This window comes from Saimiri boliviensis, chromosome 7, assembly GCF_048565385.1.
Source record: "Saimiri boliviensis isolate mSaiBol1 chromosome 7, mSaiBol1.pri, whole genome shotgun sequence".
NCBI classification, from domain to species: Eukaryota; Metazoa; Chordata; class Mammalia; order Primates; family Cebidae; genus Saimiri; species Saimiri boliviensis.
The window spans coordinates 98,738,504-98,766,070 of NC_133455.1; the positions used below are offsets into that span (position 1 = coordinate 98,738,504).

Sequence of the window (27,567 nt, forward strand, 5' to 3'; positions counted from 1 at the left end):
TTCATGATACTGATTCTTCCTAACCATGAGCATGGAATGTTTTTCCATTTGTTTTTGTCTTCTCTTATTTCTTTGAGCAGTGGTTTGTAGTTCTCTTTGAAGAGGTCCTTCACATTCTTTGTAAGTTGTATTCCTAGGTATTTTATTCTCTTTGTAGCAATTGTGAATCAGAGAGTTCACTAGTAATTTGTCTGTTTGTCTGTTACTATTACATAGGAATGCTTGTGATTTCCGCACATTGATTTTGTATCCTGAGACTTTGCTGAAGTTGCTTATCAGTTTAAGGAGATTTTGGGCTGAGACAATGGGCTCTTCCAAATATACAGTCAAGTCATCTGCAAATAGAGACAGTTTGACTTTCTTGTTTCCTAATGGAATGCCCTTTTTTTCTTTTTTTTTGCCTGATCGCACTGGCCAGAACTTCCAATACTACGTTGAATAGGAGTGGCGAGAGAGGGCACCCTTGACTTGTGCCGGTTTTCGAAGGGAATGCTTCCAGTTTTTGCCTATTCTGTATGATATCGGCTATGGGTTTGTCATAAATAGCTTTTATTATTTTGAGATATGTTCCATCAATACCTAGTTTATTTAGAGTTTTTAGAATGAAGGGCTGTTGAATTTTGTCAAAGGCCTTCTCTGTGTCTATTGAGATAATCGTGTTTTTTGTCTTTGGCTCTGTTTATGTGGTGGATTACATTTATTTATTTGGATATGTTGAACCAGCTTTACATCCCAGGGATGAAGCTGACTTGGTTGTGATGGGTAAGCTTCTTGATGTGCTGTTTGATTTGGTTTGCCAGTATTTTATTGAGTATTTTCACATCGATGTTCATCATGGATATTGGCCTGACATTTTCTTTTTTAGTTGTGTCTCTGCCGGGTTTTGGTATCAGGATGATGTTGGTCTCATAAAATGAGTTAGGGAGGATTCCCTCTTTTTCTGTTGTTTGGAATAGTTTCAGATGGCATGGTACCAGCTTCTCTTTGTACCTTGGGTAGAATTTGGCTGTGAAACCATCTGATTTTGGACTTTTTGGAGTTTTCAGCCTTTTTACACTGGTTTCTTCACATCTTTGTTAATTTTTCTTCCTTTGGTCTTTTAGGTTGGTCACCTTTGGAATGGGTCTCTGAGTGGACATCCTTTTGTTGATGTTGAAACTATTTCTTTGTGTTTCTAAATCTTCCTTCTTACAGTTAGGCCCCACTGCTGCAACTCTGCTGGAGTTTGCTGGAGATCCACTCCAGACCCTGCTTGCCTGGGAATCACCAGTGGAGGTAGCAGAACAGCAAAGATTGCTGCCAGTTCCTTCCTCTGGTAGCTTCGTCCCAGAGGGGTACCTGCCAGATGCCAGCCATAGCTCTCCTGTATGAGGTGTCTGTTGGCCTTTACTGGGAGGTGTCTCCTAGTCAGGATACACGAGGGTTGGGGTATCCACTTGAGGAAGCTATCTGTCTCTTGTCGGAGCTCAAACACTGTGTTGGGAAATCCACTGCTCTCTTCAGAGTTGCCAGGCAGGGATGTTTAGGTCTGCTGAAGCTATACCCACTACTATCCTTTTTCCCAGGTGCTCTGTCCCAGGAAGGTGGGGGATTTATTAATAAGTCCCTGACAGGCTGCTGCCTTTTTTCAGAGATGCCCTGCCTAGTGAGGACATCTGGTGAGGCGGTCTGCCCAGTTTGAACTTCCTGGCAGCTTTGCTTACAGGTTGAAACCACCTACTGGAGACTCAGGAATGGCAGATGCCCCTTCCCACACTGGGCTCGAATGTCCCAGGTCAAGCTCAGACTGCTGTGCTGGCTGCGAGGATTTCAAGCCAGGGAATCTTAGCTTGTTGGTCTTCATGGGGGTGGGATATGCTGAGCCAGACCACTTGGCTCCCTGGCTTCAGCTGCCGTTCCAGGGCAGTGAACCTCTCTGGCTGGCTTTCCAGGTGCCACTGGGGTATTCAAAAAAGGGGTGGTGGTGAACCTTCTGTCTTGCTGGCAGTCCAGGCATCACTGGGGTATGAAAAAAAAACCTTCTGCCACTAGCTCGGTTTCTGCCCAAACAGCTCCCCAGTTTTGTTCTAGAAACCCAGGGCCCTGGTGGTTGTGTAGGTACTGAGGGGATCTCCTGGTCTGTGGGCTGTGAAGACTGTGGGAAAAGTGCAGTATCTGGGCCAGAGTGCAGGGAACAGTCCCAAATGACTTCCTTTGGTTAGGAGAGGGAATTCCCAGGCCCCTTGTGCTTCCTGGGTGAGGCAGTGCCCCACCTGCTTTGGCTTGCCCTCCTTAGGCTGTAGCCACTGTCCAGCCAGTCCAATGAGATGAACCAGATACTTCAGTTGGAAGTGTGGAAATCACCTGCTTTCTGCGTTACTCTTGCTGGGAGCTATGCACAGGAGCTGTTCCTATTCAGCCATCTTTCCCAGGGACCTTAGTTTTTTCTTTTTTCTTATAGTTTTTGTGGTGGGTTGGTCTTTTTCTTCCATCTTTTCCATGCAAACATTTAGCTTTTTATTTATTTTTTGAGAGGGAGTCACACTCTGTTGCCCAGGCTGGGGTACAGTGGCACAATCTCGGCTCACTGCAATATTTGCCTCCTGGGTTCAAGCAATTCTTTCTCCCAGCCTCCCGTGTAGCTGGGAGTACAGGTGCCCACCACCAAGCCTGGCTAATTTTTGTATTTTTAGTAGACATGGGGTTCCACCATGTTGGCCAGGCTGGTCTTGAATTCCTGACCTCGTGATCCACCTGCTTTGGCCTCCCAAAGTGCTGGGATTACAGGTGTGAACCTCTGTGCCCAGCCACATTTAGCTTTTAATTCACCTGAACTTATCATGATATGTGTTATAATAAGAAAATTGACTGCTGTCATCCCCAAGTTGTCTCAGTTATATAAAATATCAAAGCTTAAGAGGCCATGTATTTGTGTAAGGTTAAAAATGAGATAACTGATGATGAAAAGACTAAAACCTGAAACTGTAATATAGATACCTTTCATGTCAGAATTGCTGTGTCTATAGAGGTTAGGAAAATGAAGCTCAGAGAGATTAATTACGTTAAGGTCCGAAGGCCGTATATAAGTAGATCGAATTAATTGTTGAATCCGTATTTGCCCGTAAGAAGTAATCTGACATGTGGGACTCCAAGTAAATGTGTTTCTCAAAGTTACTTACTCACAGGACCCCCTTTTATGTTCTGTAGTAGAATGGGAAATACTAATATTTTGTGGATTTGTGATTTATGCAACATATTTTAACAAAGGCTTTTCTTATTATAAAGTCAGATCTCTGGTAGACAACAAAATGTGAACCAGCCAAAACATGTCTGTCATTATTTAATTAATTTTGCTTTCCAAAATACAATGAAGCTTTTAAAGCACAAAAATTTTAAGATACTGGTAAGAGATAGGGTGGAAAAAAAAAAACAAAACTCCATACCTTTCTTGATATTCTGTGAGAAATATGAAGCGTAGGTAGCCTCTTTTTTAATAAATTGTACTTGAAAACCTTCAGGAACTACATAATTATTTATATTAGAGGTTGACAAATTAAAACCCATATGCCAAATCTAATCAGCTTTCTGTTTTTGTAAATAAAATTATATTGGAACACAGCTATGCTTATTTTTTTATGTCTTGTCAGGTGGCCGCTGTTGTGTGTCAGAGGAATGTGGAGAAGATGTGATAGAGACATTATAGCCACAGTGCCTAAAATATTTATTTGGCCTTTGAAAGAGCAAACTCTTTCTGACCCCTAGTTTAGTGAGCTGCATTTCTGCCTACTTTACTTCATATGCTTTATCTGCATAAAGAACTCCTTCACTGAAGTTCTTGGCATTTCATCCACTGTAAAGTAAGTCCCCCGGGAAGTCTTTTTCTAGAAGTTATATTATGGCTTGGTTTTAAACTCTTGCAGACATGCAAGATTCCATAGTTTTGCTTTCCTGAATGACATATAGCTATAAGGCAGTTGTATTGGCATGCCTGGCTATTTCTTGCTGTAAACCTTTGACTGGTTTAATGAAAATTATACTAGGATAATAGGGTAAATAGACATAGCTAACATCTTTTGAGTGCTATATGCCAGGCTCTGTTCTAAATTTTTCGTATATTATTTTGTTTATTCCTCACATCACCTCTGTGAAGTAGGTGTTATTACTATTATCCCTGCTTTATATTTGAGGAAACTAAAGTGTAGGGAGATTAAATAACTTGGTCAAAGTCATCCAGTTCTTAAGGAATGGAATGAGATTTGAAACTTTTCTTCCAATTTTCTTGCCTCCTGAATTCTTTGATTCTTGAGATGAGTTCTGGGCATATTTCTTCCTCCTTATTACTTTCTCCAAGCGTCTGTTTCCACATCATCTTTGAACTTCCTCATATATACCACCCAGTCTTACTGTATTCTCTGATGAATTTCCAGGAGTCCATTCCTTCTTCTTTGATGATCATAATTTCTGGCTCACAATCTTCTATATCCAGTCTGCCTCTGTATCCTGATTTAATGCCACCATTAACTCTAGTTCTTTCTTGTATTTTTCAACTTTATATATCCACAGGCATCGGTCAGACCCTGCTTGATCACTGGGAATTGTTTTGCCTTTATCATGAACCCTGAATTTCTACATTTTGACTTCTGGACAGTTCACTTACAAACAGCTCTTACATGCTAGTGAGGCTCTTTAATTCAGTCCTTTTCAGTGTTACGTTTATATAGAAGTCACCTGGAAAGCCTGATCACACCCTCAGAAGCCTGGGTCACACCCTCAGAGATTCTAATTCAGTTGGTGAGGGTTGATGCCCATGAATTTGCATTTCTATCACCTTTCCTGCAAAATTTGAGGCAAGTATACTGGTCTATGGACTCATATTTTGAGAAGCATTACTCTATTTAATACTTTGTCCCAGAGGATCTGTAAAACTTTATAATCTGCCTGAAGCCTCTATTCACAATCTTTGCTTCTTTACTTTTTATTGATGACTTCTGTAATTACTGAGACAAAGGCCTTCTGATGAGAACTCTGTTTTCTTTTCTCGAAATGAGAGTTTTTCTGTTTACCCTTTTCATATTCTTCTTTTCTACTTAGTCCCTTTGTTTTACTTTGTCCTGTTAACTTTTGGCTCCTTCTTTACTATTAACCTTTTTGTGTCTTGGGTTATCAATTTCTCCTTCTATAGTGAATTGGCTTTTTTTCCTGTCAACCTTCAGCAATGGTCAAATAAGCCCCTTTGCTCAAAATACTGTTCCCTCCCATATTCCCAACTTCAACCTGTTTTGGAAGAAAAGTAATGGCTTAACTTCTTCACTAGCTGTATCTTAATTTCTTGCAGTCTGCTTTGGTTTACAAAATTTTACTAGATTCTTGGAACGACAGATCAATTGACACCTATGTTTTTGTTTGTTTGTTTGTTTTTGAGCCAGAGTCTCACTCTGTTGCCTAAGCTGGAGTACAGTCTCTGCCTTCTGGATTCAAGTGATTCTCATGACTCAGCCTCCCGAGTAGCTGGGACTATAGGCGCGCACCGTCACACCCAGCTAATTTTTGTATTTTTAGTAGAGAAGGGGTTTCACCTTGTTGGCCTGGCTAGTCTCAAATTCCTGCCCTCAAATGAAATGCCCCTCCTCGGCCTCCCAAAGTGCTGGGATTACAGGTGTGAGCCACTGCGCCCAGCCTGGTGTTATTTCTTTTTGAGATAGGGTCTTGCTCTGTCACATACACTGGAGTGCAGTGGCATGAACATGGTTCATGGCAGCCTCTCCTGAGCTCAAGTGATCCTCCCACCTAAGCCCCCTGAATACCTGAGACTACCAATGGGTGCCACCTTTCTCAGCTAGTTTTAAATTTTTTGTAAAGATAGGCTTCTCTCTGTTGCCCATGCTGGTCCTGCACTCCTTGGCTCAAGCTGTCCTCCCACCTCTGCCTCCCAAAGTTCTGGGATTGAAAGCATGAGCCACTGTAGCCAGCCAACCCCTAGGTTTTAAATATATAGTCCCCCCAGACTTGCAGTATGTGATACTATCTCCTTAAAAGTTTTCTACCTTTGCTTTTCACTCACTGCTTTTTTTAAGGTCTCATTGTTCTAACTACTTCAGTTCTTGTTCATATAGTACTCTGTTAACTGCTTTTTCTTAAAGTTTGTGATGCTTTTCCCACCATAGAAGTCTATGCTATCCAGTATGGGAACCACTAACTGCATGTACCTCTTTCAGCACTTGAAATATGGTCAGGTCAAACTGAAATATTCTGTGAGCATAAAATACACACTGGATTTTTAATATTTAGGTTGAAAAAGAATGTAAAATAGCTTACTAAATTTTTTTAATGTCAATTACATGTTGGTAATACTTTATTTTTATTATTTTTTTTTTTGAGACGGAGTTTCGCTCTTGTTACCCAGGCTGGAGTGCAATGGCGCGATCTTGGCTCACTGCAACCTCCGCCTCCCGGGCTCAGGCAATTCTCCTGCCTCAGCCTCCTGAGTAGCTGGGATTACAGGCACGCGCCACCATGCCCAGCTAATTTTTTGTATTTTTAGTAGAGACGGGGTTTCACTATGTTGACCAGGATGGTCTCAATCTCTTGACCTCGTGATCCACCCGCCTCGGCCTCCCAAAGTGCTGGGATTACAGGCGTGAGCCACCGCGCCTGGCCCGGTAATACTTTAGATATATTGGGTTAAGTAAAATGCTAAAATTAATTTGACCTGTTTCTCTTTACTTTAGATATGACTACTACTTCTGTAGCTTGACTATATTTCTATTAGATAATGTTGGTCTAAATCTCATCTTTCCTTAACACCTGGATCAGTTTTCTTTCTACTTCAAAAGTAGACCTTCTCTCTACTTATAAAGTAACCTTTCTCTCTACTTATAAAGTAACCAGCCTTCTTAAACATTTGGTCCTCACCCGCCTCACCCTACCCGCCTTCCCAATATACTTAGCTTCTTCAAAACAATAGTAATTCCCATAGTGCTGTTCACATAGTGGATACTACACACACACACACACACACACCCCATACATATCTGAAATATCTATATATGTAAATAATATACACCACACATACTGGAAAAAAATGGCTAATGTTACCACTTTAGGATACTTATGAAAATTGAGGCCTTTTGTGATGTTTTTGCTTAAATTGGTGGTCAGTAGGAGAGGTATTGATATGAAGGGGAGAAGAGACATTATTCTACTCTGAGCTATTAACATTTGACATTTAACATCCCCCAAGTGTACACAGCCACCCCAGGCCACTGATAGCTCTGAACTGTTGTAATTTTACTGCCATCTGGTGTCAGGATTAGGAAACTGTAGTTCAGCGTTTTGTCTCTTCAAAAGAGGAAGGTAGACAATCTTTCCTCTGAATATGGACCTACTCTTCTCTGTCCCAAAAGCAAGTTATCAGTAAGAGCTCGTTTAATTTCAATGTAGGAAACCTTTATTTTCCTTCTTAGGATACTCTTTCCTTGGTTCTGTGATAAATGCATTCTCCTTTCTAATGTTTCTCTGGCTATTCTCTCATTCTATGACAGCCCATTTCTCTTATTTTAGCCTCACGTTCTAGGCTTGCTGTTCTTTTTTTCCTTTGATTTCATCTATACCATGGCTTTAAGTACTGCCTGTTTACAGACAAATTTATATTGATAGCCAAACATTTCCTCTGAGTTTCAGACTAGTATCTTTAGTTGCTTACCTAGATATTACACAAACATCTTAAATATAACATGCTCCCATCAACATATGGATCTCCCATCTTTATCCTCATTTTTCAAATTTATTTTTCTCATTTCATTAATCTATCTTGCCAAAATTATGGTAATCAGCTTGGCATCCCTTGTCTTTCACACTTTATCAGTAAAACATTAATCATGTCCCATTAAGTCTAGAATATATATTCTTGTACATGTAAAATTGGTGACCCCTCACCTGCTCCTGTCCCATCTAAACTACCACTGTCTCTTGCCTGGACTAAGTTAGGTTCTTCGTTAGTCTCTCTACGTCCATTCTTGGCTGCACTCACATGTTTTATGTGTATTTGTCTAATGTCAGCTTCTCTATTATCTTGAGAGTTCTGTGATGGCAGGAACTGTGTACATTTGGTAAACTGTTGGGTCCCAGCACCGCACACAATTTCTAAAACCTGTTTATTTAATAGCTATTGGTAGGACCCTTGTAGTTTTAGTGACTAAACTAGTGTTGGAATTCCTTAATACTCTATTTCAGTATTAGTGTTTTATACCAGGTCATTTACCATAAATGAATTTAAGCTATTTTCTGCTTTTTCCCAGGGAAACTTACTTGTGTCTGAAGGGACAGTATATTTGGGGTGTTCATCAGCTAGTGTTCAAATGAACTTTAGGACAACAGCCTACTTACATCCTGTGGACTGCCAATCAATATGCTGAAATAATTTTGTAAGCATTTGAAATTCCATGCTACTGGTTTGTCTTGTAGCACTCTTCTGTCTGAAATTTTAATATTCTTTAATGCTGAAGTACATTTGTTAAATCATGGATTAAAACCTGTTTCACTCTTTATTTTTGTGAGATGAAGTTTCGCTCTTGTTGCCCAGGCTGGAGTGCAATGCTGTAATATCGGCTCACTGCAACCTCTGCCTCCCAGGTTTAAGCGATTCTCCTGCTACAGCCTCCCAAGTAGCTGGGATTACAGGCATGTGCCACAACACCCAGCTGATGTTGTATTTTTACTAGAGATGGGGTTTTTCTATGCTGGTCAGGCTGGCCTCGAACTCCTGACCTCAGGTGATCCACCCATCTTGGCCTCCCAAAGTGCTGGGATTACGGGCTTGAGCCACCACACCCGGCCAAAACCTGTTTGACTCTTAAGTGTTCTTTTAATAGAGACTCAGTTGATGATGGTTTTATTTAGTAATTTTGATTTGCTTTGACATTTTAAAATGGTTTTGCTTTATAAGGTTTTACTACTAGGGCTTACTTGGTGCTTTTAGTTGATATTTCTCAAGAAATTTAATTTATAAAAGTAGACGTGATTTATGAAAAGTAGTTATTTAGAGTTGGGCAACAATCTATGTACTGAGGATACAAACTCAGGAAGAATTTAATAGACATATAGCAGGGTTTCTCAGTGTTGGCCTTATTCACATTTTGGACTGAAGAGTTTTTTTGGTGTGTAGTGTCAGAGGGCATGTCCTGGGCATTGTAGGAAATTAGCAGCATTCCTGGCTCTTACCCATCAATGGTACTCTCCTCTTCAGTTATAATAATCAAAAATACCTCTAGACAATGCCAAAGTGTCCTGGGGTGGGTGGGCAAAATTGCATATCCCTTGAAAACCGGTAGTTTCTGTACATAGAAGGGGAAAACTGGCCATGAAGTGTTTTACTTGGGAAACCTTTGGCATTTCTAAGTGTTTTTGAGAATGTGGCAGCCGTGTGGTGTATCATTAACGGCAAAGAGAAGTAGAAACTATATGACTGTATGTTTTTACATTTTAGGATTTATGCTTGCCTGAAATAAAGTAACTTTTGCACTTAGCCACCAGGTTCTGTTCCAAACTGAAAAACCGTACATTCTGAATCATATTTCACTGATACTGTTTCATTTTGTTAACTGACTTCAGCAGTTAGGTGGTGATAGGAAAAGAGAACCAAGAGTACAGTTTAAAGGTTACTTAGAATCAGAGCTTTTGCCATTGTGCTTGTATGTACAGGGTATATAGTATAATTAACTCAGTTTATGTTTTTTTTTTTTTTTGTTTTTTTCCAAAGGGACATGAGAGATGGCTTTAGAAGAAAAAGTTTCTACTCTTCCCATTATGCAAGAGAGCGGTCTCCGCATAAAAGAGACAATGCTTTTTTCAGAGAATCACCTGGTGGCCGAAAGGATTCTCCACACAGCAGATCTGGCTCCAGTGTCAGTAGCAGAAGTTACTCTCCAGAAAGGAGCAAATCATACTCTTTCCATCAGTCTCAACATAGGAGTATGTATTTTAAGACTTCCTTTTTTCTCTCACAGCCTCCTCTGATGGGAATGTACTTAGTCAGATTTCCTTGTAGGTGTAAGGGATTTTTTTTTTTTTTTTCAATTTTTTCTTTTGAAAAATTTCAAACTTAGAGAAAAGGTGATAGAATAGTATAACAAACGCCATACACACACATTTTTTTTTCAGACTATTTGAAGTGGCATTCTGTATGACACTTCACCTTTAATTTTTTCAGCATGTGGTCTTTTTTTGAGTGTGGGGAGACGGAATCTTGCTATGTTGCCTAGGCTGGAGTGCAGTGGCATGATCTCAGCTCACTGCAACTTCTGCCTCCCAGGCTCAAGTGATTCTCCTGCCTCAGCCTCCTGAGTAGCTGGGATTGCAGGTGCACACCACCACGCCTGGCCTAAGTTTTGTATTTTTAACAGAGATGGGGTTTCACCATGTTGATCAGGCTGGTCTCGAACTCCTGACCTCAAGTGATCTGCCCTCCTTGGCCTCCTAAAGTGCTGGAATCAAAGGCGTGAGCCACTGCCCCTGGCATAAAAGAGGTCTTTATAAATCATGCCCTGAAAATCATACATTCTTCTGTTTTCTGATAGTTCCTGTGCCAGTCCAACCTCTTTATTCTTCTATTGGGTGATATCTGTATATATTGGACATACATGTTTTCTGTTAAAAATAACAGTGGTCTTCCCTAAATATATGGTATAGCTTTGTAAAATGTATTTTTATTTTATTTTATTTTTGAGATGGAGTTTCACTCTTGTCGTCCAGGTTGGAGTGCAATGGTGCAATCTCGGCTAACTGCAACCTCCACCTCCTGGGTTCAAGTGATTCTCCTGCCTCAGCCTCTCAAATAGTTGGGACTACAGGCATGCACCATAATGCCTGGCAAATTTTTGTATTTTTAGTAGAGGCAGGGTTTTACCATGTTGGCCAGGCTGGTCTCGGACTCCTGACCTCAGGTGATTCACCCTTCTCAGCCTCCCAAAATGCTGAGATTACAGGCTTGAGCTACTGTGCCTGGCCAACCTTATAAAATTTAGAGTGAGAACTTCTTTTACTCTTTTCCAAACTCCAATTAAATTAATTTATATATTTTTAATTTGGCATGCCTGAATCTACATGGCATTCTGTACAATCTTAGCATGTCATCCTGGTTGAGTTGCTTAATATGTGTTAGAATAAATCAATGACACAACTACTTTTCTAGAGAAAGCATTCTTACTTTCTAGACTTTGCAGCCTGCAGTGGAGCTTATTCACAAAACAATTCCTTGTGCCTTCTATGTGTAAGCACTGTGTTAATATTATACAGTGATGTCCCTGTCACTAAGGAACTAGAAAATGTGTGTATATTTCTCACCAGCTAATGCCAACTTTAACAATATGTTAATATATATAAAATATAACTTTGATCCAATAATTGATATGTCATAAATGAGTTGACATGAACATATCAAGGTGAGAAAAATTAATTCACACTCTGGGAATTGAAGAACATGTTATAAAGGAGATGACATTGGGCTCATCCTTATTTCAGATTTCCACTAGTAAAGACATGTCGTCTAGTTAGAAGGAATTACGAGCCAAGGTGCAGAAATCAGAAAAGTCCAGGATATTTCCTTTTCAATATCCTTCTCATTAACTGTCTTTTTTCAGATGATAGAGTTTTAATTTAACAGCCTTTGCCTCTTGCATGGTGAAAGTGATGGAAAACCATTTGGAATCATCAGATTGTCTTCCCTTGAAGTTGTTGCAAGATTCTTGAGTTTGGCAAAAATTTATTAATCATCTACTATTGGCAGAGATAGAGTAGGGCTTCCCAAAAACATACTTTTGGATACAGGTGTATGAATGATCATGCAAGAAATAGGAAGGTTATTTGAAACAAACATAGGCTGGGCATGGCAGCTCATGACTGTAGTCCTTGCAGTTTGGGAAGCCAAGCTGGAAGGATTACTTGAGCCCAGGAATTTGAGAACAGCCTAGGCAAACATAGTTAAGACCCCTTATCTCTTTAAAAAAATAAAAATAAAAAATAAAAACATTAAAAAATTAGCTGGGCATGGTGATGCATGCCTGTATCCCAGCTAGTCAGAAGTCTGAGGTAGGAAGGAGGATTGCTTGAGCCCAGGAGTTTGAGTCTGCAGTGAACTGTGATCACACCACTGCATTCTAGCTTGGGCAGCAGAATGAGACTGTCTCTAAAAATAGATAAATAAGTAAATAAAGTAAATATTTTATGTCTCTAAAATACATAAATATATGCCTGATTGTTCAAAATTTGCTTGGGGTAGTTCTGGGTAACTGAAAGTTTTATTGTGGAGATTAATTTTAACTTATTTTTTCTTTTGCTTTTATAACTGAAAGTTTTATTGTGGAAATTAATGGTAACTTATTTTTTCTTTTGCTTGCATATAACACCCACTCACCCTTAAGAAGATAAACAATCTTTAATCCAAGCTTGACCCCCGTCCTCCATGCTGCATGCAGCCCAGGATGGCTTTGAATGCAACCCAACACAAATTTTTTGACTTAAAACATGAGGGGTTTTTGCAATTTTTTTTTTTTTCTTTTTAAAGCTCACTGCTCTGTCACCCAGGCTGGAGTGCTATGGTGAGCAATCTCAGCTCACTGTAACCTCTGCCTCCCAGTTCAAGCAATTTTCCTGCCTCAGTCTCCCTAGTAGCTGGGATTACAAGCATACACCACCACACTCAGCTAATTTTGTATTTTACTAGAGACAAGGTTTCACCATGTTGGCCAAGCTGGTCTTGAACTCCTAACCTCAAGTAATCCACCTGCGTTGGCCTCCCAAAGTGCTGGGATTACAGGAATGAGCCAGTGTACTCAGCCCTTAAGACTTTTTTTTTTTTTTTTTTTGGATGTGTATGACTTAAATCCATATCCAAGAATGATTTGCATTAAAGAAGAAAATCTCTTTGGAAGCTGATTATAAAAACTTTTTAACAAAACATGAGTAAACAAGCTTGAGATTCTTACTTGACAGCTTGTAATGAAGTTATTAAAGATAATTATTGGTGAATTAGTCTTATTTTTATCCTCAAAACCAGAAACTTTTGGGGAGTGTATCTTCTTTCTGTTGACCTGCTTTGGGCCTCTTGTGGCCAAAACTCTTAAGATCTTGAGGTGAAATGTGAATAAGCCATAATGTCTTAGGGTCTCCAACATACTTCACTCATTCTTTGAGGGTTCATACCTTTAATATTTGAAGTGATTTAAAGTTAGTAGACTAATGGGGTAAATAGAATAAACAAGGCATATGACTTTGTTAATGCCTGCATGTTTCTTTCTTTCTTTTTTTCAAGTTATTTAGCTTTGAAAGTAAAGTTTTTTTTTTTTATTTTTTGAGACGGAGTTTCGCTCTTGTTACCCAGGCTGCAGTGCAATGGCACGATCTCGGCTCACCGCAACCTCCGCCTCCTGGGCTCAGGCAATTCTCCTGCCTCAGCCTCCTAAGTAGCTGGGATTACAGGCACGCACCACCATGCCCAGCTAACTTTTTGTATTTTTAGTAGAGACGGGGTTTCACCTTGTTGACCAGGATGGTCTCGATCTCTCGACCTCGTGATCCACCCGCCTTGGCCTCCCAAAGTGCTGGGATTACAGGCTTGAGCCACCACGCCCGGCCGAAAGTAAAGGTCTTTAATGAAGAAAAAGTTTGCTCTGGGAAAACTCTCTTTTCAAGTATTCCTTAACTACTTGACCTGGGCTATGAAAATTTTTTTCAATTTTCCTTTCCTGTTTTCAGAATAGTTACCTAAGATAGTCTTGCAAAAAGTCAATGGAGGTCTTATTTTTTTTATTTTTTATTTATTTTATTTTATTTTATTTTATTTTATTTTGAGACCGAGTTTTGCTCTTGTTACCCAGGTTGGAGTGCAATGGCGCGGTCTCGGCTCACTGCAACCTCCGCCTCCTGGGTTCAGGCAATTCTCCTGCCTCACCCTCCTGAGTAGCTGGGATTACAGGCACGCGCCACCATGCCCAGCTAATTTTTTGTATTTTTAGTAGAGACGGGGTTTCACCATGTTGACCAGGATAGTCTCGATCTCTTGACCTCGTGATCCACCCGCCTCGGCCTCCCAAAGTGCTGGGATTACAGGCTTGAGCCACCGCGCCTGGCCTGGAGGTCTTATTTTAAACAATACATGGGAAAAGTAATTATTTTACCTATTTTGGATACCACCTTTTGCTTTAAATCTAAATGTCACAAATACTGCAACACCTGGCTTTTCTTCAAAAAAGGACTGAGACGCAGGGTTCTTCGCTTCCCAGTCAGTTAAGCTGGGATAATGAGCCATGTGTTAAAATTAAGTTTTTCTAGTATAAACTGAAATTTTGACAAAGACTTTAAATATTATTATAAGTATAAATAACAGGTTAAAGTAATTATACCCTCATTTTAAAAATAGGTAACAATTTTTTGCCTTTTGTTTATACTTCTAGAGTAATTTTTCCTATTTTAACGATCACTATTGGTTTGCCTATAGTGATTTTACTACATTTTAAAATTCGACTGCTTAGCTCCCATTTTGTGCTTACACATATACACACACATTTCATGAACTCTACTTCGCCTTTTGAGTTAATCTTATGGAACTTCATACTACTTCAAACTAATTATCCTTCTGAATCAAACTTGTTTTCATCCTGTGCTTCACTTGTAAGAATATCCTTATTATAAGTGAGTTGGGCTGAGGTGGTCATGCAATATGATTTTTAGTTCCTTTTTGTTGTCTATGTTCATGGGCTAGCAGTGCAGATTGTCCTAGTTAACCTCACTTTTTTTCTCTTCGTGTGTTTAACTTTCTTAGATAAAATTGTTTTGTTAAATTTACCTCATATTTTTCACTTGAAGTTTATTTTTATTATAATTAGATATCTCCACAATTGTCAACTCTAATACTTTTCTTTTTTCCCCTCTTTGAAATGATCCCATGTTTTCCTATCTTAAACTTTTGTCATTTATCTTTTATTTAAACTATAGCATTAAAAGTGATGAAAATAATCACTAAGTTTAGTCTCCCACATCCATTCTTTTTAAAAGTATTAATATTTCTTGTGATAAATTTACTAAATCACAGTCCAGTCCTTCCATGTTTCTGCAGCTCATTCTTTATAAAAGAATTAAAATCTTTTTTAGCAACATCTTCTTAATACTAGTTATTCTTCTTGGAGCCATATATAAAGATACTTCTTCCTTTTATGTTGTAACCTGTTATATATTGGAGGAGTACTACCATATTCTTCATGTTTTTTTTCCAGATTTAAATATATTTGGTTTATTTTGCTGTTCCTTTTATTTGTCATGGTTTCCAGACCTTTTGCTTTCCTAATTTTCTGTTTCTTTTAAATTGTAACATCAAAAATGAATTTTTATTTTAGCAACCACATTTCATTACTGGATTGTAGGCGACTGAAACCAAAGCTATTTTCACATATAACGCCTTAACAAAATGCCTCTCAGGCTATACTTTTTCAGGTGCAATTGTATGTGTGTAGTTAATGCATTAAGAAAAAAAAAACTAGAAATGCTACATTTTATCTAATTGACTTTACAGAGGTCTCAAAACCTCATTTAGCAATTCTGTATATTAGCACCTGATAAGAACAGCTTGCATTATTTGCAAATTAAGTATGACTGATGTGTTTTGTATTAATTGTTAATAATTTATGTTGAGTAGCCTAAGGCCAATTGTGAAAACCACTAGAGATCTGTTAACTTGACCCTTGAATCAGCATTGTTTGTTGCTATTCAACAATTGTGATCCCTTGTCTTTACTATTATCTTGTTTTCATTTCCACTTGAGTATCTCAAGCAAGACCCTGTAGAGCAAGTTGCTTGAAACTCTTTAAGTTACAAAATATTTCTTCTTTCAAAACAGTGACAGAAAGATTACCTTGCTTTGTTGTTGTACATCCACTGTGGCTCCTGGAGATGAAACTACCGCTCTGTTAATTCATTCTAAACATTTGCTAGGAATTAATCCCACATTTACCAGTGATGCCCACATATTAATTAGGTTCTGTGACATTTTGGTTGAAATTTAAGAATACTTTTACTTTGAAAGATTTGCAAGTTTATTTTTTATTTTGTTTGGCTTCTGTTTTTCTGTAGCTCTAACTTAGGGCCTATCTTCCCTTATTTTCCTTATATCAACAGCAATTATCAAGAATAATGGCTTTCTTTTTTTCTTTTTTTTTTTTGAGAATAGAAGGTATTTAAAAAAAAATGCTATTAATCATTAGTGTTTAATTCTTTTTAAAAATCTTCTAAGAGAACTGAAAGTATTATAATTGAAAGTACTGTTTTCAGACTTGTATATTTGGAACAGGCGTCCCCAAACTTTTTACACAGGGGGCCAGTTCACTGCCCCTCGGACCGTTGGAGGGCCGCCACATACTGTACTCCTCTCACTGACCACCAACGAAGGAGGTGCCCCTTCCTGAAGTGCGGCGGGGGGGCCAGATAAATGGCCTCGGGCCCGCATGCGGCCAGCCCAGCGGCCATAGTTTGGGGACGCCTGATTTGGAAGATAGAGTTCATTTTGGCCTGTTGGCTGTGAATAAACTTTGAAGTCCCCATGAATTTTTGATTTTAGCTGAAATTCTTATTTTTTTTAAACTACTGTAGACTTATTGGTAATATAGCTGACATTCTGATAAAATTTTGAAATTTAATTCTGCTTTTAGGTGAAGGCTTTTCTGTGCAGATTTGAAGAGGTAATAGGAATATAGAAATAAAGCTTTATCATCAGATCATGTATATTAGGCAACAGGAAGAGAAGATAAAATCATTCTCTTAGCAGCAAAATGTCCTAGCATTTCTTGGTTCGAAGCCCACTATATTGCGTTCAATACTTACATCTTTTAATCAACAAAAATATATTGAACGTAAATTGTTTGCCAAGCAAGACAGCTTCCAACTCTGCCCTCTGAGTTTATGATTTAGTTAGGAAGACAAGTAATTAAATAGGAATAAACATTTTAGATGATACCTGAAGGGTTAGTAGAAGGTGAAGGATCCTAATGGAGAAGGTTTATGGGGATGAGTTATATCATGTGGAGTCTCTGAAGTATAATTTAATAGTTCCCTGAAACAATTTAGGCCATCACTTGATCTTGACTATTAATGCACTGTGGAATTAGATTCTATAATATTTTCTTCTTGTTTGAGGATCCATTGTTTATTCATGAGAGCTTTGGCTATGAGTTTTCTAGCTAAATCTTAGGATTATAGCTACAGCTTTTCTGGCATCTTAATGATCAAGGTTCTAAAACAAATCGATTAATGCTATGTGTGTGGGCATTTTATTGTATTCCTGTTTTAGGACTTAGTATATTCTGTCAGTAGCAAACATTCATAATGTGTAAAGATGATGTTTTCCTAATATGTTTAAAAATGAGCCCGCTTAATTTTAGCTGATATGTTAAAGGGGAACTCTACTCAGAAGTGTACTTCCAAGTATTTCATAGTCAGTTGGCCTTTGCTTTAACTTGTTGCCACTCTGATCTGGAAAAAATGGATCTTGAGGGAAGCAGAGGTGATGCAATGCTTTCTCTTCCCCTCTACCTGTTTATTTTCTCTGTCATTTTTGATGTCTTTAACACAAGAAATTTTTCTTGTGTCTCTCCATTTTCTAATTCATATGTTCTTGAATGAATCAACAGATCTCTAAGAAACCATGTTCTTCCTAACCAAGAGTTGCAAATTCTCACATCTTCATCCATGATTCAGTAAAAGAATATTCTCATTTGTGTAGCCACATCTTCATTTATTTGTATCTTAATTTCTCTTCAAATCTTCAGCTGTTAAAGAAGAGATGGATATACCACCTGTGTTGGTGAAGGTTGTTTCTTGATGGGACTTGCACTAAAAAATTCCTTGTTTGTCCCTGTTTACCAAGCACTGCACTGAGAATCTGATAGTTCGCAAGGCATAGCCCCTAACTTTATCATCTCTAAATGATCAAGCTATTTTTTTCCCCTGCAGTGTCCTTTTTTTCTTACCTGGGTTGTCAGTAATGAATAGCATTTGTAGGATTGATTGGGTGACTCTGGTTAGATTTATCATTTCTTTTAGCAGGAAAACACAGCAGCAACAAAGTATTTGTAAAAGATCCTGTTAGATTTGCAATCTTCTGTTCCATTTTAGGAGTCACCAAATACTCTGAAACTTGCAGAACTTCCTGAGTGTGTTGTGAAATGTTAAGCTGCTTTTCCAGCTTTTGATTTCACCTCAATGGGAAAAACATTATATGGAACCAGTATTTGAAATTCCTTTTTCTTTCCTTCTTATTCTTTCACTCATAAATATATTGACAGGGATTTGATTTCTGTACTGCCACTTTCAGAATGTTTTTCTCGTTTCTTTCCTCTGTCCTAATTTGGAACTCATTTTCTTTGCAAGTCACAACAAAGGCAGGAATGTTTTCAACCTTTTTACCTTGCTCTCAAGCAGAGAGGTAGTGTCTGCCTACAAAGATCATGTGTGAGATGAATTTGAGGTAATTGCTAAATAGCTAATTAGTAGCAGCCTGTTAGTTTAGAAGGTAGAACAATGAGTGAAAAAGGCAGAATTTAAAGACTTTTGTATTCATAATGTTGGTTGGAGACAAAAACAGAGAGCAAAAAGATTAATGTTAGGAGGAACACTCACGTTTAAGGAACAGTAACCAACAAAAATGAAAGAGGAAGGGATAGCTATGAAAATGTAGGGAGGAAAACAGAAGTACAAAGATACAAAAAACAAATGGCAAAATATTAAGGAAAACTTGTTTATAAATCCTTAAAGTGCTATAGTAGAGGACAAGAAGAATGAGACCTTTCAGTTTTTTTTTTTTTTTTGGAGACGGAGTTTTGCTCTTGTTTGCTCTTGTTGCCCAGGCTGGGGTGCAATGGCGCAATCTCGGCTCACCGCAAGCTCCGCCTCCTGGGTTCAGGCAATTCTCTTGCCTCAGCCTCCTTAGTAGCTGGGATTACAGGCACGTGCCACCATGCCCAGCTGATTTTTTTGTATTTTTAGTAGAGACGGGGTTTCACCATGTTGACCATGATGGTCTTGATCTCTCGACCTCGTGATCCACCCGCCTCGGCCTCCCAAAGTGCTGGGATTACAGGCTTGAGCCACCGCGCCTGGCCGAGACTTTTCAGTTTTAATATGAGCACATCAGTGGACACTTTGGGATGAAGAGTTTAAATACAGTGGGTGCTGTTTCTATTATCTCTTATTCTGTTACAAAACAAAACAAAACAAAACAAAACCCCCCCCAAAACTTAGAGAATTAAAACAGTAACTACTTACATGTTCATGACTGTAATTTAGCTGGGTAGTTTTACTAGTCTGTTAGAAGATTGTTATATAGTCCAAGCCTACCTAAGACAGTACTAATGGGAATCTGTAATTACATGTGGTAATGCCTACAGCATCTCTGAAGTTTGGAATAAAAATCAAAAACATCCACAGTGGCGTATTGGTAAACTGACTCTCCAAGGTTAAAAAGATAAGATTTTTAGCATTTGCTGATACCTATGGAGTGAATTCTTTCATCGTAGTTCAGCTACCAACATGGAGCAACTGAAGACAAAGTTTCGAAGGGTTGCATGCAGTCCACTGTCAGGAGCTAATACGAATTGGCCTAAGGCTCCAGTACCTTTCTCTGATATATCATCATCATTTTGATTTGAGAAAGAATTTGAGGCAGCTTAATGAAATAAACACTTAATAAAATAGGATTAAATAAGTGGAGGAGGAATTTTGTGTAAAGGGGGAAATAAGGATAGGAACGTAAAAGTAAGAATAAAGTTGGTAGTACAGGAAATAAATGCCCATCATAAGGCTCTGAACAGTTGCTATAGGTAAACTAAGGGTTTGACAAAACAAATGTAAAAGAATCAATAATAAAGTTAGTAGTGCATGAAATGATTGTCCATCATGAGGCTCTGAGCAATTGCTGTAGGTCATCTAAGGGTTTGGATGGATGCTGGGGCTCATACCTGTAATCCCAGCACTTTGGGAGGTGGAGGTGGGTGGATCACGAGGTCAGGAATTCAAGACCAGCCTGGCCAAGATGGTGAAACCCCATCTCTACTAAAAATATTTTTAAAAAATTAGCTAGGCACAGTGGCAGGCACCTTTAATCCCAGCTTCTCGAGAGGCTGAGGTAGGAGGATCACTTGGACCTAGGGGCAGAGATTGCAGTGAGCCAAGATCACGCCACTGCACTCCAGCCTGGGCAACAGAGTGAGAGTCCATCTCAAAAAAAAAAAAAAGTGTCGACAGTGTACTTCACATTAAAAACAAATCAGCTTATTAGGAGGAAGAAAACTTCCCAGTTGCCAGAGAGACCAGTGAATAATGAGAAAAGGATACTGCATCCTCAACATCATTGCAAAAATGGCAATATTTGTATGATGTTTCTTGAAACATTTCAGGGTAAGATGTCGATAATGCCAAAACAATTCAGGAAAAATGTTATTTTCTCAGTAAAAAAAATGTAACATTGGCAACTTGGGATCTGTAGTAGAAGGATTTGATGTCATTTTTACGGAATTTGTATCTTACTGGGAAAATACCTGGGACCCCGACTACTAGTATATTTAGTTGTTTTTTTTTTTTTTTGAGACGGAGTTTCGCTCTTGTTACCCAGGCTGGAGTGCAATGGCACAATCTCGGCTCACCGCAACCTCCGCCTCCTGGGTTCAGGCAATTCTCCTGCCTCAGCCTCCTGAGTAGCTGGGATTGCAGGCACGTGCCACCACGCCCAGCTAATTTTTTGTATTTTTAGTAGAGACGAGGTTTCACCATGTTGACCAGGATGATCTCGATCTCTTGACCTTGTGACCCACCTGCCTCGGCCTCCCAAAGTGCTGGGATTAACAGGCTTGAGCCACCGCACCCGGCCCTTATGTTTAGGTTATTTAGAAAGATGATCCCATCCACATCATTGAGTTTGCAGACAAGGAAGCTAACAGAATATTTCAAGATTCTAAATGTGGGGTAATTAGGGGCTCAACCAGTGTCCTTTTTTAACTTGTAGGAGTGATTCATCTTTCATTTTTGACTGTGTATGCAGGTGTGCTGCTTTACCAGGCCTTCTAGTGTCAGCTTTATTGATGGAGAGAATTCGACTAGGTACTTCTAGTGATGAATAAGATTTGATCTTTGTCTTCAACTTTCAGTGTCTTGTCTTGCTATGAACCTTTTCTCATTGCTTTCTGCCCTTGTTATCCTTGGTTGGCCTTACCCTGACAGTTTCCATTGGTTTCTGGCCTTAAACGGAGATTTTTTTTTCTCCCATTATTTATTCCCCTTCAGTGGTGATTGCTCAGGCAGCCCAACTTGAAAGTAGGGTAGGAAAGAGTTCAAGGTCACCAGAAAATGCTCAGAAGTCCCTGTTCTCATCACTCCTACTTCTGGGTTCTTCTCTTGTTCCTCTTGGGCACAGAGGTGCTGGTGTTAATTCCTCCCTGCCCACCTTTCCATAGAGTCCGTGCGTCCTGGTGCATCGTACAAACGGCAGAATGAAGGAAGTTCTGAAAGAGGTGAGTTTTGAGCTAGATTCTGATTTGGGATTGTGAAGGGGTGGGTGACTTGAATTGATAGAGGTTATGGAAATGGGGAAAGTGTGTAACTGCTCCGTTATTCTATTTTCCAAACCAGATTTAAACAACAGTAGACCTAGGTACTAGGGTTCGGGAGGTATTTGTGGGCTGGTGTTTGGGCTAGCCATTCCTGGTTGGGAATAGCCACTCCATAGGAGGCTGAGATCTGTAGAATAAACAGGCCATTAGAAGATAGGACCTGACAACAATAGGATCAAATGATTTCTATTTACTTTTTTTGTGTTCATTCTTTTGCTGTTGGTATCATTGTTTTCTTTATGCTTTGCTGCTTGCTTTCTGCTCCCATTGCTGCAACAGGGACATATGAATATATGCAGGTATATGACAAGCCTCCTGTACCACCCTTCAGTGTTCCTTCACTTCTGCACGTGAAATTGGTTGATAACAACTTAAATTAGCCTTTGGGTTGCTAAAATCAGGAAAGGTCTAAGACTATACTTGGGGACCATATGTTTGTATGTTTGTAAAGGAAACACCAAGCAAAAGATCAACAGCTGCTTGTGACAGGTCCTTCCCCCCCCACCCCGTGTCTAGCTGGTATGTGCTAAAAAATTGAGCCTGTAATTATTGCCTTTAATGAGCATAATGTGCTATGCTGATTGGTCCAGTGCCTCATCTCCTTTGAAGGGATTGCTTATCTGAATAGCATTGGGAGGTCATTGCATCCTCGGGATAGAAAAGTGACGTTCATTTTTTAATCTGATTTTCAAGTGCTTACCCTTTTCTTGAAGGACTTGAGCTAATTAGGCCACGGATATTTGGAAATGAATAAGCAATGACACTTGTTCCTCTGGGAGCCTTTGGCGTAGTGGGATAGACGGACACTATCATACTACAATGTGGAATTTGCCATATGCAATGGAAATACAATAAGGAATGACTAAATAAATCATGTTCTTGGCCGTTTGGGATACAGCGGTGGTTCTTTTGAGTTTTAAGGTCTACAAGAACGTTTAAAATTGCTGAGGATGAACGCCTCTTGTGGTACCACAAGTTAAAAGATTCTAGGGCTGTATCTTTCTAAAGGTGTTGGAGCTTCAAAATTGAAATACTCAGCCTAGAGCAGGAGTTCTCAACCCCTACACGATTGACATGTAAGGCCAAATAATTGTTTGTGGGTGTCCCCCATAGCAGGATATTTACCAGCATCCCTGTTTCTACTAAATATATGCCGGTGGCACTCTCCCACTTGTGGCAGTCAAAAATATTTGCACATATTGCCAAATGTCTGCAGAGGGGAGGTGCAAAATTGTCCTCAGTTAAGAACCACCAGGCTAGAGAAAGCGTTTTGGGTCTGTAGGACATTAGAAAGGTGTTATTCACCACTGTCCTTGGTGGTTGGAAGTCTTTTAGCCTCCAGGCCCTTATTTATCTATCTTGGCTGTGGCAGGAAAAGCTTAAGAGGCTTTTTGACTGAAGCTGGCTTTGCCTCAGTTTCAAAGTCATTTTACCTCTGCTTTTGCTCCTGACTGCTTTCCTGTTAATCCACTGTCTAGTCTCAGTCAGCTTCTGTGTGACTCCAAACTCGATGCTACTTTCTCTTCTCATGTTATTAATTTTGTTAGTTTTTCTAGCAACTAAGGGTGGAGGATTATATATTTGACACATATAGACAATTTGATGAAATGTTTTTCTGTAAGTAACAGCTCACTGTTACTGATTTTTAGGATTATATTTAAACCGGTCTTTTAAGGAGTTGTTGAACCTACTAAAGTAATATTGTTTAAATGTATTTTCTGGCTTAAGTTTCTGTTAAATAAATGATATGCATATAGCACTATGTGAGTAAAGTGACTAAAGAAAAAGATTAGTGACTTTATTTCATACCAGTTTTTTTTTAACCATTTAATAAGTATTTGGGCATTCGTTAATGCTAGGCACTGGATTAGTGCTCTTAATTATAGTTTTCTAATTTTATGTTTAAAACTGTCTAAACATTTCAGGAATATCTGCTAAAGTTCCTATGTAGATTGCTCCTTGAGCTACCCCTTAAGTAGGTTCTCCTTGGTATCTATATAATAACTACCTTTGTATTTTTATTGTAATATATCAAAAATTAGCATTTAGGAGCATGAAGGAAGTAGCATTTATGATTTTAAAATATGTTTTGCCTTTCTTGAGGTCTCTGTGGCTCCATGTTTGCTAACTGGCAGTGATGTGGCCTAGATTGGCTTTTGTGATATCCTTTGATTCCAGGTTATTTTAGATTATTGATGGCGCTCAGCTTCTGAGAGGTAGTTTTAGATGTGAACCTATTTAATTTAATAATGTAATGAAAAGTTTTAGTACTAAAATAAGTGTGTGACCCCCTCATTAATTCCATTGCAAAATAACTTTATTGAAAACAAATTAGCTAGAAAAAAATTACATCTTATATTTTCTTATATAGACAAAGAAAGGCCTGTCCAGTCTTTGAAAACATCAAGAGATACTTCGCCCTCAAGTGCTTCAGCAGCTTCTACATCAAAGGTTTGTTATATTTCTAAAATCAGTACAAAATGAGATGGACTGACTAGTACTGATGCTTTTTTTTTTTTTTTTAATTAACTGTTACACCAAAGGGGCTAATTTGCTGCATTTAAAAACTTAAATTTTTGGCTAGGAGTGGTGGTGGCACATGCCTGTAATCCCAGTGATTTGAGAGACTGAGATGACAGAGTTGCTTGAGGCCAGGAGTTCACGACTAGCCTGGGTAACATAGCAAGACCTTATTTTAAAAATTAAAAATTAGCCAGATGTGGTAGCATGCATCTGTAGTCCTAACTACTCGGAAGGCTGAAGTGAGAGGATTGCTTGAGTCCAGGAGGTTAAGCCTGGAGTGGGCTATGATTACACCCCTGCAATCTAGCCTGGGTGACAGAGCAAGATGCTCTCTCTAACAAAGAAAAACAAACAAAAAGCTAAAATTTTAAATAACCACAACTTGAAAATAGCATCCCGAGTTCACTATTTTCTGTGAGAAAAATGGGCAGTTTTCTCACTGAATTTTTGACACAGTCTATGCTAAATAAAGTACTTATTGCTGCAACTTGTGTTCTCATCTTGACCATAACCAGGTTGAATGGGTTATATCTGGTTGATTTTCCTTTTATTTGGGGAGGTGGGGCATGTAGGCAGAGACGTAACATGTATGGTGTATTTTCTTCCTTTTATTAATTCATACAGAAATCTTATGTTAGTAGGTTCATATCTCTATTCTATACTAGAGTGAGGGCTCAGGAGTTAAATTAATTTCTTAAGGACTTAGCTACCCCTCACTATGTCATCTTAAAACATAAATCCTCAGAAATTAAAAATTTGACAAGTTGCTGTTTCCATTTGTTTTCTCCAGTTAGAGGTTCTCTTCACAGATCTTATCATCTTTCTCTTACCCGTAATGGTTGTTACATTTGTTATCTGCTTCACTTCTTTTTGTTCTGCTTTTTATACTTTTTGGCTTTTCAGAAAGAGAGATACCACCTAACAGTCTATACTGGTTGTTCAGCGGGCAGTTGCTTCCCTGTCTCAGAAGGAAAAAAAAAAGTCTGCTTTGTAACAACTCGTATTTTTGGAACTTTCTTGGAAGTCTGAGGGTTCTGGGATGCTGGACTTTGAATAACTAATACTAATTGAATTATGATTTGCTCTTAATCATATCAAGGACACTTTACCCACCTGTAAGACTGGCTTGTTTTTCATGTCAGGTAGTAGATGAAAGAAGAGTGAATAGTACCTGCCTATTAAAGTCACTACAAAAATTTACATTATTACATATGAAATATTTTCTCTGAGATATACTGCTATCTGAATATAAGTTACAACATAGAGTTCTGTGCTGCATGTTAAAATGTTTAGTGGAGAACAACCATGTTGAATTTTTTAACTATTTTTGTCTAATAGTTTCTCGTATATAAACTCGTCCAACCTGTGGCCCAGGACGGCTTGGAATTTAGCCCAACACAAATTCCTAAACCTTCTTAAAAACATTATGCGATTTTTTTCCCTTTTTTTTCTTTTTTTTAAAGCTCATCAGCTATGCTTAGTGTTGGTTTATTTTATGGGTGGCCCAAGACAATGCTTCTCACATGGCCCAGGCAAGCCAAAGATTGGACCCCCCAATGTATATGTTTGCATTTTTGTTACACAGACCGTAAAGTTTTTTTATTTTTTTTTATTTTGGGGGGTATATAAAAATACAGATGAGATCTCGCTATGTTACCCAGCTTGGTTTCAAACTTCTGGTCTCAGTGATCCTCCCACCCTGGCATCCCAAAGTGCTGGGATTATAGGCATGAGCCACTGTGCCTAGCCAGACCATAAAGTCTTAAAATGGAATCAAAATAGCATGGTTTTAGATCCATAGTTATTTTATGTATTCAGAAGGTAGCGCCTTCTTTCATTTGCCCAAGGTCACATGGTAACTGTGGCGAGCTTTATGAGCTTAGATTTCCTGATTTGGTGAACTCTTTCATGTAATGGCTGCCCACATGTTGGGAAAGTTTTTCAGCGTTTGTTAGTTTCAAATGATAGGTTTTCGAATGTGCAGACAGAATGACAATAAGTTATAGTAGGCTTTGCTTCATTCTTTTTTGTAGGACAGGTAGGGGTGGGGAATGGAGTTTCACTCTGTCGCCCAGGATTGAGTGCAGTGGCATAATTTTGCCTCCCTGCAACCTCCCCCTCCCAGGTTCAAAGAATTCTCCTGCCTCAACTTCCCAAGTAGCTGGGATTACAGGTGCCCACCACCACGCCCAGCTAATTTTTGTATTTTTTGTAGAGACGGGTTTCACCATGTTGGCAGGCTGGTCTTGAACTCCTAACCTCAGGTGATCTACCTGCCTCAGCCTCCCAAAGTGCTGGGATTACAGGTGTGAGCCACCGTGCCCAGCCACTTCATTCTTTGCTAGACAGAAGTCATATAACTACTTGTTTTTGCTCTTTAACTTTCTGTTAAATAGGCTCCCTCACCCCTCCGAAAAAACCCCAACTTTCTTGGATATATTTGTGTGTATGTATGTGTTTTCATCTATTAACTAGCTTTTTAAAAAAACTTTCTATTACTAAGTTATAATAAAGATATTACATATAATACCTTTTAAAACTTATATATGGGAAGGGCTTTAGAATGAGCCGTTTAGGCTTCCTCAATGGTTGTGGAATATACTTCATATAGATATATTGCTATAATATTCCAGTAAATATTGTAAATGGCCAGCCAGTAGTTTGATGAATTTAATAAGGTGTGGAAAGACATCAAATGACCTTTTTAGTTTAAAAAAAAGTGTCTAGGCCAGGCATGGTGGCTGACGCTTGTAATCCCAGCAGTTTGGGAGGACGAGATGGGTGGATCACCAGGAGTTCAAGACCAGCCTGGCCAATGAGGTGAAACCCCGTCTCCACTAAAAATACAAAAATTATTCTGACATGCTGGTGCATGTTTGTAATCCCAGCTACTTGGAAGGCTGAGGCTGGTGAGTCGCTCGAACCTAGGAGACAGAGGTTGCAGTGAGCCGAGATCATGCCACCGTACTCCAGCCTGGGTGACAGAGTGAGATTCTATCCCCCCATCCCTCCAAAAAGCCTAGATTTAAATTCCAGCTCAGCATTTGTTAGTGACTTTGAGCAAGTTACCGTCATTCAGTTTCTTAGTTTATAAGTTGGGAAAATAAAGTTCTAATCACCTTCATGGAATTCTATTTAATTAAAGTACTTCTTTTGGTTCATAAATAAAAGCACTTTATAAATGGTAGTGCCCCATAGTTCAGTGCCCAGCACTGTCACCCACAAGAAGTATATTTGGAATCAGTGATGTGACTTTAGAGAAGTAAACCTTAGTAATAGAAAGATTTTTTAAGTAAGATGTGGTTATGCAACTAGGCATGGCAGGGCATAGTTGATGAAAATGTATGCCAAGGAAATCAAATGAAATTAGAGAGTTATCATAATGGTCCTAAGGAAATAATTTTTAAATTTGTTCTTTACT

General features: G+C 38.9%; 1 protein-coding gene across 11 annotated transcripts in view; it reads left to right on the forward strand.

Annotated features, from left to right (window-relative positions):
* Positions 1–27,567, forward strand: part of PPHLN1 (periphilin 1) — a 146,253-nt gene that overhangs the window by 58,067 nt on the left and 60,619 nt on the right. For 7 of the 11 annotated variants that reach the window (XM_003926661.4, XM_010337388.3, XM_074403094.1 and 4 more), the window contains 3 exons: positions 9,737–9,948; positions 21,468–21,524; positions 23,995–24,074. In XM_003926661.4, the coding sequence (XP_003926710.1) occupies positions 9,737–9,948; positions 21,468–21,524; positions 23,995–24,074 (349 nt within the window). The remainder of the gene's footprint in view (positions 1–9,736; positions 9,949–21,467; positions 21,525–23,994; positions 24,075–27,567) is intronic. The other 4 variants (XM_003926664.4, XM_010337390.3, XM_074403096.1 and 1 more) reach the window with 1 other exon arrangement.